At 35.8% G+C, this 10,970-nt stretch overlaps 1 protein-coding gene across 1 annotated transcript; it reads left to right on the top strand.

Moving 5' to 3' along the window:
• The first annotated feature begins 4,180 nt into the window (after window positions 1–4,180).
• Window positions 4,181–10,681, top strand: c15h3orf52 (chromosome 15 C3orf52 homolog). Its single transcript, XM_079386928.1, has 8 exons — window positions 4,181–4,567; window positions 5,803–5,868; window positions 6,229–6,303; window positions 6,432–6,567; window positions 6,917–7,059; window positions 9,499–9,569; window positions 9,750–9,919; window positions 10,038–10,681. Exons 1-8 carry the CDS (start codon window positions 4,490–4,492, stop codon window positions 10,043–10,045), a joined length of 747 nt encoding a protein of 248 aa, XP_079243054.1. The 5' UTR covers window positions 4,181–4,489; the 3' UTR covers window positions 10,046–10,681.
• The last annotated feature ends 289 nt before the right edge of the window (window positions 10,682–10,970 follow it).

Below are 10,970 nucleotides of genomic sequence, written 5' to 3'. Positions count from 1 at the left end.
GATTACGTAATCATATAAAAAAACTCAATGTTGAGATGTCACTGACTGACTCCACCCCTAAACACAACCATCACTGTGACGTGAGCAGGTAACAAGGTCGGAAATTCCCTCTGGTCTGTCCTCGCCCACTGATCCGGAAACTCCCATTGCTCTTCTGCAGAGACCAGGGGCCATGTGCATAAACTGCTTAGACTAGTCTTAAAGGTTAGTCATCTAATTTGTTTCTGCACGACTGGTCATAATTCTTTATAATCAGTCACACAAAAATGTAGACTTGCCTAAGTTCAATCTGAAAATTAAGGTTGATTAACACTTGATTAAGTTAGTCAAACTATCTCTTTAGACAGTATTAACACGGTGACTATGTTAATGCAACTGGCCCCAGTACTTGTAAGACTTTGGCACGACGTGTTGCCATGCTGTAACCTGTTTGAACAAGTTCGAATGAAGTTTGGCAGCTATGGAAGAGACAGAGTTATTATTATTATTATTTCAAGCTAATGCGCTGAAAAGTGGTTGATTTTGGCTTTGAATGCACGCTAGGACACCTGCTGGTCCATCTTAATAATGTGCAGAAAAATAGTAGTGTGACAGTGCCAAAACGTGCGCTACATGGTTAAAAGGGTAAATTTAACATATACACTCATATAGTAAACACATGTAAAATAAATAAATTCTTTAAAGTTTTATGCTCAATTGTTGGTTCATGATGTTTCATAATTTTGTAAGTGCTTTTGTTAAACAGAGGAAAATGGTGCCATTATTTAGACTGGATAAAAGAGGGTTAAAGTGATTAATGTGAACTAGACAGAAGACAATATTTTTTCCAATGTCTTCAGGCTCAATTACACCAAAAGTGAACCCACTGCAATCAAACAAAGCTTCGAACTTCACTGACATCACTTCACTAAAACGATAAAAGCCTAGATACAGAGCTCCATCTGAAAGTACCTGATATTCTTGATACAAGCCTCGAAGCCCCCTTAGTCATAACAGCAATAATTTTCATTGCAGGGCAAATTTGCTGCTTTGCAGTGCATCCGGAAAGTATTCACAGTGCTTCACTTCACATTTTGTCATGTTACAGCCTTATTCCGAAATGAATTAAATTAATTATTTTCCTCAAAATTCAACAAACAATACCCCGTAATGACAACGTGAAAGAAGTTTGCTTGAAATCTTTGCAAATTTATTAAAAATTTAAAAATTTAAAAAAATCACATGTAGCCTACATAATTATTCACAGCCTTTGCCATGACACTCAAAATCGAGCTCAGATTCATCCTGTTTCCACTGATCATCCTTGAGATGTTTCTACAACTTGATTTGAGTCCACCTGTGGTAAATTCAGTTGATTGGACATGATTTGGAAAGGCACACACTTGTCTATATAAGGTCCCACAGTTAACAGTGCCTGTCAGAGCACAAAAGGACAATGACCCTAAGCACACAGCAAGAGTGGCTTATAGACAACTCTGTGAATGTCCTTGAGTGGCCCAGCCACAGCCTGGGATTGAACACAATCAAATATTTCTGGAGAAACTTGAAAATGTGCGCCTGCCTTCATCCAACCTGACAGAGCTTGAGAGATGAAGAGGTGAGGAGAAGAATGGCAGATAATTGCCAAATGATTATCAAAGTTTGTTGCATCACACCCAAAAAGATTTGAGGCTGTAATTGCTGCCAAAGGTGCTTCAATAAAGAATTGAGCAAAGGCTGTGAAAACTCACGTGCAGGTGATTTTTTTTTTTTTTTTTTTTTTTTTTTTTTTAATAAATTTGCCAAGATTTCAAACAAACTTCTATCACGTTGGTAGAATTTGAAGTCACCAAAAAGAAGTCAGCATGCGTACTTCCTTCAATGCGTAACTTTAATTCTTAATAACTGTTATAATATCAGAGGTGAAAACTGTAAATTATTGAACTAGTATTCATTTTAAAGGTATCCCATGGCCACAAAAAATAAAAAGACAGAAAAAAGAAACAAGAATGTGGCAGCAGCTAAAAAGGAAAGTATAAAAACAATTCAATGATGGTAAAGCTTTAAACATGAAAGGTTCATGGGTGTGGGCTACATGTATGACTTTACAAACATTGGACATTAAATATCATTCAATGTCTATTTCAATGCGCTGTAGCTTTTTCCACATAGTCTAAACACTCTTTTCACATAGGCTAATTAAATATTCTCTAATCCAACCGTTACATTTCTTAATTAGAGTAAGAATATTAACTACGGACTTGTCGACAGCACCAGCACCACTGACAGATGAAGAGGAGATGGTCAAGTATGGGAAGATTTCTAAAATCCAAAAGTAAAAAGAATAACTTTTGCTTTTGTATTAGGAAATAAAGATGACCAAAAAAAATTGTGAATAATTTGTTTATTTAACAGCTGTGGTGGTGGTTACGGATCATACTACACCTCCATCTGGCATCCTTCCATTCCATAAAGTAATCCAATTCCATAAAGTTTCATTTTCAGATGGTGCTCGTCATCAATGCATTCAACCACAGCGGAAATCCTGAAGGAAATTCTGATTATTGGGTTACTTCCAGATGTCACAGAAAGATGTTATCAAGTGAATGTCATTTATCAGATTAGCCTCATTTAAACCGATTTTTACCGCACTGACCTACAGTCCCCTCTTTGATGGATTTGTGCCCAGGAAAAAATTATCACAATGAGTGTGAGAGGGATGCACACTTTCCCTAAAATCTGCATACAGTGGACTTGTGTGTTCTGCATCTCCGATGTTTTAAAGTGCATTTTTCTTATTTAGCAAATCTTCCAATGGGGTAAGAAATTAAATATATTCTTGTTTCCTTTTGCATTAAGATTATTTTTCTTACCCTATGGCGGACAATTTTACTTGTTTTATGTAAAATGCACTTAAAAGGAAAATCCCCCAGGAAACAAGACTAAATGTAGACCATTTTTTATATATAAAATGCATATTAAGAATTTTTAGATATTTGTACTTGAAATAAGACAAACATACTCAGTAAGAAAAGCAATTTTGCAGCGTGAATGAATAAATGGGGTATTAAATCATCGCTTACACTTTGAAACTCTGCTAAGAAAACTAAGAAAACCTGCTCCCGACCAGGTTAGGTTCAAAGAGTATGTTAACACAATAACTGACTCTGAGTACAAGTTACCTCTCTTTCAGAAACGGGCTTGACTTACCCTGCTTTCCCGGGTTTGACAAACCTCCCATTTTGAAACAGAAAACCCAGAGTTTCCCTGATTTCAGGGTTAACATACTCCGGGTTTTCACTGAACCTCCTTTCTGAAACGGGCCCCTGATTAGTTGGATCAGGTGTGTTTAATTAGGGTTGAAGCTAAACTCTACAGGGCTCCGGCCCTTTGGGAATTGAGTTTGACACCCCTGCCTTAACCCACTTTATCCCACCCGTCACAATAATGACCGTAAAAAAGGTTTTCATTTATAAAGCTCTAAAAACCCTACTGACGGATGTTTTAGTGCACTTCCTGCAAATATGGAAAAAATAAAGGGTCTCAATTAAATATGTGTAGTTTTTGTCACATGAGGAGCAGTTTATTTCCTATAATTGCACCTTGAGAAGATGATGTCCAAAACAAAAGGCTAATAAACTATGGAAACATAAAGATATGCCAGATTTTTGGTACACATTATCATTAAGGTGTCTAGTATTAATACATGAATTCACATTTATTCAGTTTTGTTGAGTGTGGTCATATAATGAGTAAACATGCTGATGGTCACAATAGTGACCGGTGGGATAACAGTGAACTTAGGTATACAATATAAATCCAATTGAAGTTGTTTGTGAAAATTGCAATAAAATGTTGCAATGACAATATTTCAGTAAATAAAAAATTACAATATTGCTGTTGAAAAGCACTAATATAAAAATTTGATGTTATATTTGACAAAAAAGAAACAATTTTGAAATACTTCGATGGATGTATTTATTTTTGTCTTTTATCTCAGTGTTCCTATCTATGTTGTATAAGTTTTTTTTATTATTATTATTCATAATAGTAATGCATATAATGTGATCAACGAGTTTAAAATAGCTGGGCTAAGATATATAACAATTGTTAGGACTGCAGAAATAGGCAAGTACACACATTATCGCGCCATAAAACATATTTTTATTGAATCCAGTGATAGTCTGCTTCATTGGCCGTCAGACAGCAAATTACTCGCAGTTCCTGTCGGCAGCGCTTTACAACTGTGTGCTTTACTCCAGTTTCACTTCACTGTTGCAGACAGACACTCCTGACTTAAATACGACACGTTTTTTAACACTTAAATTTCACCTGTTGCCTGTATCATTATCAGCCGCATTGAGAAGAAACCTGGAATCAACTTATTTATCCTTTACTTGCTAAATGTAACAATTGGGAACACGGCATTGTTCACAAACCCGGTGAGACCTTTTCGCAATCCCGTCTCAGTTCCGGGTCTTCTTCAGGTTGGGATCGTGACTATGGAAGAATGAGCGACGAGCTGGAGTTGAAGCCCATTCAAGTTGTCTGTGACAACAACAACGTCTCCAGTGACCAAACGATTGAGGTACATTTTCAGAAATGTGTCTTTAATTCATTCTACTCTAGTTTTCAGATCATTGAAAAGTTTGGTTACTCATGATGTTTGTGCAAGTCCAGCCCTACTAAGACAACACTACAGTTTTACCCTGAGGGACTTGCATTGTTGTTTCGGTTTGATCGTAAGATCTATGGAAAAGCTTTTATTTTTACTTTTTAATCCCGTACAAAAAGGAACCAGGTGGTACCTTAATGCTTAACTAAATGATTATAATATTCGTATTTTTATTTTTTTTACATTGTACATTACAAGGTAGCAATGTGGCTATTGTCTAAAAATATACTTTCTAGGCTACACTGCTACTGTATAAGGCTTTATTTATTTATTTCATCTAGTTAAGTGGTTCCTCTGAAAATTCCTCTAGAAATAGCCAACAAACCAGCCTGGGGTGCGTTTCTCTAAAGCAACTATAAGTTCTGTCTCGTTCCAATAGAGTTCAATGGATCTACGACAATAGTTAGGTGACGATGGACGCACACCTAACCAGGTTTTGAGACCAAAGACTAGGAAACTGTCTTAGTCTGGTTTGAGATGTTTTTTACTTTTCTTCTGTCGGCAGGATTACTATAGTAGGCTGTAAAAAGTTGTAAAATGTCATGTGGTATGATTCTCAAAAACGTGAGATTTTAAAGATATTTGTGTTATTATTGATGAACACACAAGTACACACACACACACACACACACACGTGGGTAGTTGACGTATCAATGTGTTCTATGGTGTGATATAAATAACCTTCTAACATTGCAGATAAACCTCTCATGCTATTTGTAACTCTAAGAATGAAGATAGTTTTTTCTCATGTTATTTGTATTTTTTTTTTATACATTTTTGCTGCCACACCATGGAACACAGTCCAATTTTTATTTGTCAACTACCTATATATATGTGTGTATGTGTGTGTATATTGTATTAAAGGTTAATATGGTTGTATGACTTTTTATGTGATGGTTACACCATGTTTTTCAAAACACATAAAAAAAAGACTAAATAGTACTTTTTAAACACACTTGGCACATTGCAAAGATGTACTATTTTCTTTATTATGGGCCCTCTCCATTGCCCCTGTACCATTTTAATGTTTTACTCTTTTCTTAGTGGCTGTTGTCTAAAAATATACTTTCCATACTGCAACTGTACAGAGCAACGTTTTTTCTCTTAATGTATGTGTATGTTGTATAAATTGTCTCAAATGTTCACAGGTGATTCCAGGGAATGGTGCTTGCGTGGAAAGAAATGAAGTGTCCCCTCTGCTTTCAACAACACAGGTATATGCCTCTTACTTCTAACTTTTGATTGGCTGAAGAAATTAACTGATTGAATGGAACTATGTTTTGAGCCAGAGCAAAACCATTTTGACATACATTCAACTACATAAGCTGCTCCTTCCATTTTGTCTCACTCTGAAACCTGATATGCAATGACTCAAACAATAAATATGCAAACCTGGTTGAGAAATACAGAAATTGTCTAAATAACCTACATACAGACATGTTTTCACTTATTGTTATTCAAGTAAACTCCACTTTATATGTGTGCCCTGACACCTTGTACTTTGTGCAGAATTTTAAGCTGCAAACTGACCCTTTAGTTTAGTTTGACCTGTCAGACTGGATTTGTGTTTTCAGGTCGCTGAGAACAATAGGGAACAGCACCTCCATGTGGATGGAGACGTTGATACTGATTCTCTAAGTAAACCTAAGGTAAATCTGAAAAGCAACAAGCCAAGCAAAAATGTCTACTGTAATTTAAACAGCTCTCTGTATCCAGACTTGGCTTTGAATATCACTATGGTACAATAAGAAAAACGTGTTCCTCTGTTTGTTTGCAGTGGCAGAGGGAGCTGCGGAGGGTCAAGAGAGAACTGAATGAGGTGGTGGTGTGGAAACTCAAGCTATGGACATTGATACTTATCATCTTTATTGCCTTTGCTTTGGTTATTGGGATCTCAATCATTGTGTGCGCAGGTACCAATGCTCCATTCAGATTCTTTGTCTAGTGTGGATGCTAATGACAATGTTATTAGTGCAATTGGTTATATATTCTGCTGTTTTTATGCACTTTTAATAGGAAACAAAGTCTCAGCTTTCATATTTTTGGTTTTGGTTTTTGGCCAAGTGCATCCTGAATTCTTCTGATACCAGTCATATCTGGCTTGGTCTTCTGACGCTGATGTTTAAAGTTATGAAATCAGACATTCCCAAAATGTCAGCTGTTTCATTGATGACTGAACCACAACATATGTTTGTTACGCAATTCCTGTGTAAGTTTCTGAGTGTATTTTATTTTTGTTTTGCAACCCTTTGTGTTTTAAAGTTGGTCATGACGATGAGGATGAAAAATATGACAAATCGTCATTTGTGGTGGCGCGCTTCTTCAGAGGGAATTTCACTCTGGACACTAACAGTTTCACTTCAGACACTCAGGATGAAGAGACTATAATAAAGCTGAAACAGCAGGTAATAACAAGAATGATCTGAACATTATTATAGATATGTGTAAACAGTATTTAAGAAATCAAGAATCTCTTCGCAGTTTTACAGCCATGTTTTGACATTATTCTGATGAAGTTTGAAGCAAATCGGGTAAAAATAAAGGGCTGATTTTAAAGGGGACCTATTGTGCCCCCTTTTACAAGATGCAAAATAAGTCTTTGATGTCCCCAGAGTGTGTATTTGAAGTTTTAGCTCAAAATACCCCACAGGTCATTTTTTATAGCTTATTAAAATTGCTACTTTTAGGGTATGAGCCAAAACGCACCATTTTTGTGTTTGTCCCTTTAAATGCAAATGAGCTGGTGCTCCCGGCCCCCTTTTCAGAAGAGCTTCAATTTCTCATGCTCTGTCAATACCGGTGCTGGTCTTTGCAAATAAACATCCCATTATTAGTACAAGCCTGTTATCTTTACAGAAAACATACTCATTTTAAAAGTCAGTCATGTGATTACTGTGCATAATAAATGAGCGTTTATGAATTACACAGATGGGGAGCACGGAGTGATTAAAAATAATGACGTAGCTGGTCTCATGGTGCCTTTGCATGCTATCACAAACTTTATAAGTTGACTTCACATTGCTTTCATATGCAATATTTAACTACCACATTCCTATTTACAATCATTGTGGTAGCTTGTGAAGGCAGCACCAGTGAAAACAGGTAGAGATAATGGTAGCTTTAGCAACATTAGCCTTACAGAGTGCCAAGAAGCTATTCCTGAAAGGCGTTTTTGAAATCAAAATATGACGTGTGATACTTACTTTGTCTGGAGCTGACGTTCACGCATAAAGCGTTGGTATTGATCCCTAAACATATGGGGACTTTACAGATTTTTTTCCAGGATATGTCCACTCCTACTGTATGTTCATTGGTGCATCCTAAAACACAACACTAATGCCCCTTTAGCACGGACATTGTATATCTCCATCAGCTACAGCAAGAAAATAGTAATGGCGGATTGCTGCTTCTCATTCACGGCTGTGTTAATGCTAATAGGGCAGAGAGCGTCATAAATGGGCGGGACTTTTTCCCTAAGATGATGTTTACTTAGAGAGAATCTGAATCCGCCCGTTTGAAGAGACTGTTTATAATTCATTGGGATTATAAAAAAAAAAAAAAATGTGTGGGTGGATTTGTACCATTTTCTTACAACTTATAAAAGTGATTTTTGCATAATAGGTACCCTTTAAATCTTTTTGAAAATCACACACTTCCTGTTGCCAGTTGGTGGCACTATAACTTTGCCTCCTTCAACGAACAAACTGCTGAAGTTTATCAAAATCAGTCAATGTATACAGAAGTTACAACACACTTCCTTTTCCCCTTCTTTCACCATAAATTTGTTGCCTCCTAATGGCCAAACCAAACCAGATCATGTTGACCGTGTTTAAATAAAAAAATAATTTGCAGTCCTTAGAAAAAGAATAGGGCCCTGTTGCCCTAAACTAAACTAAAAATGTTACTGTCTCGGTCACTTTAATGGTAACTTTACACAGACTGGTTTAAGCAAACAGGAAATGACTTGCCCCTACACTTCTATTGAAAGTGCAGACATGATTGTGCTGTAAACATAATGACATGAATAAATTTTTTCAAATAGAGGGACGTGTATTTTGGCAATAGCAAAAGACACAGAATACTTGTACTGAACCCAGAACATTATATTAACAGTGTACCTTTTTATGAACTGTATCTTTTGAAAATCAGCAGTTTTTGAAATGATCACATTAATGCACAGTAGACTGTTACAACTAAAAACTAACTTTCAAAATCCTTGAATCATGGTGATTAAGGACATCTGTCTTAAAGTGATAGTTCACCCAAATGTGAAAATTCACCCATAGTGTCATTTATTCGCCCCTTTGTCATTCCAAACCTGTATGACTTTCTTTATTCCGTGGAAAAGATTCCTCAAAAGAACAATGCTTTCATTGGACGTAATCACTGTTTAGAGCTATTGCACATATCAAGAGTTTCTGTAAAAAAAACACCATTTGTGATTCACAGAAGAAAGCAAGTCAAAGAGGTTTGGTACTTCTTGGTGAGGATGAATAAATAATGAGAAAATGTTCATTTTGTGGGTGAACTAACCCACCTGAGTGGGATGCGCCACAACTTGCACTTCTGCTTTCACAGTGGTAGTGTTTTGTTTCCTCTCTCTCTCTCTCTCTCTCTCTCTCTCTCTCTCTCTCAGTGCTGTTCCTTGGGGGCACATCACTGCATATTTGAGATGTTTTGTTTATCTAACACATCTGATTTAACAGAGCTCAGTAGTAGACGGACTCCAGTAGGTGTGATAGATGAGCTAGACATCCAGGAGTAGAATTTATTTAGCTAGGTACAAGTATGATTAATCAGTCACTCTATGTCTGTTTCTCCCATACACCTTGATGAACCCTCAGCTGACAGGAGTCTACATTTCTTCTCCTGCATTGGAGCGGTACTTCTCTAATGTCACCATAAACAATCTCAAGTAAGTCAATTTCACACTCCACTGTCACATTTTACGCCGCTTTTTCGTTTTATTTGCTTGTGCATACATTAGTGTGCCTTTAAGCCTTGTCCACACATTTTGCGACCCAGCCAAACACATCTCATTTATATCAAGTTAAAGTTGACCAAAATGACCTTTTAATGCTGTGTTTCCATACAGGGACACTACAGCCCAGTTTAAGCTAGAGTTCATGATGCCTTTAGAACATGAGGAGTTGATACGGTACACTTTGAGTCTAAAGATGGTTAAAAATGTGTTGCGCCAACACTTGTATGATCGAGACACCGGAGATCCTTTCTATATCATACCAACATCACTCCACATGGAAGGTGAGGAGATATATAATCTTTGCATGCAAAACTGCCAAATATAAAATAAATCTATTTTTGTTTTATTAGTAGAACTAACTGTGATTTTGTTGTTGTTGTTTTTTTGTGCTTTTTTCAGCTGGGTAGATAAGCAATACATGAATGATAAGATGGATGTTGTAAATTCAACCACTGGTACCTTCATCAGAAAACAACATTCAAAACATCACATTATTTAATTTGACTGTCTTCTGCACTCTTTAATAAATCTCTTAATAATAATAATAATCCACCAGTAATAATTAACTAAGTCTTTATGGGTTCACTTCAAAATAAGTCAGTGTTCATATAGCATGTTTTACACACTTTATATAAAAATAACTTTATTTTTTTTTAACACTTTCAAAACACTTGGAAAACAGAATGGAAAACAGTAGAGTAAAACAGTTTTTTGCATTATTATTATTATTATTATTATATTTTAGAATAGATAGATGTATGCACTGTTTAGGAATATGGAGGTTTACATTTGTCACAATTATATAGTCTCAAAATATTATCGAAACACAGAATATGGAAGTTCCCAACCTGTTCAGTTGTTATGATTTTCACTTCCATGTTGATCCAGGATGAATTTCTACAATAATACTATGTGTACTGTACATTTATCAATCTCTACTGATTGAATATTGGACAATTTTTCATCGCTGTGGAGCAATTCTTTGTATATGTGACATTTTTTAAATGCTTCTTTTAAATAAAAATAATATGCTATAAAATGCTATAATGAAAGTATTTTTCTGTATTTCTACATGAAAAAGATCAATTATCTGTATTATAATCCAGATGCTCAGAACTTTTTTTCTTCTTCTGATAAATAAGGTAAAAAGGAACACCTTTTTAGAGGGCACCACCTCAGTTACAGCTTTTATACCTTTTTTTATTAATTAATTTTTATTTATTAATTTTATTTAATTATTTTTTGGAGTGTGTGTAATTCTTAAGACTATAAGTAGTCAAACATGAAAGATTAATTCACACTTAAGCATTGACATAGTACCCCCCCCCCCCC

The sequence above is a fragment of the Barbus barbus genome, assembly GCF_936440315.1.
Source record: "Barbus barbus genome assembly, chromosome: 31".
In the NCBI taxonomy this organism is placed as follows: domain Eukaryota; kingdom Metazoa; phylum Chordata; class Actinopteri; order Cypriniformes; family Cyprinidae; genus Barbus; species Barbus barbus.
The sequence above is the reverse complement of the archived record's forward strand: the minus strand, read 5'-3'. Positions and strand labels throughout refer to the sequence as shown.

Bases quoted from the DNA above. Each gene is read 5' to 3' on its own strand.
- c15h3orf52 (XM_079386928.1), top strand. From the start codon at position 4,490: ATGAGCGACGAGCTGGAGTTGAAGCCCATTCAAGTTGTCTGTGACAAC. The intron at 5,869-6,228 runs GTATATGCCTCT...TTGTGTTTTCAG, and splicing joins CTCTGCTTTCAACAACACAG to GTCGCTGAGAACAATAGGGA. The intron at 6,304-6,431 runs GTAAATCTGAAA...GTTTGTTTGCAG, and splicing joins ATTCTCTAAGTAAACCTAAG to TGGCAGAGGGAGCTGCGGAG.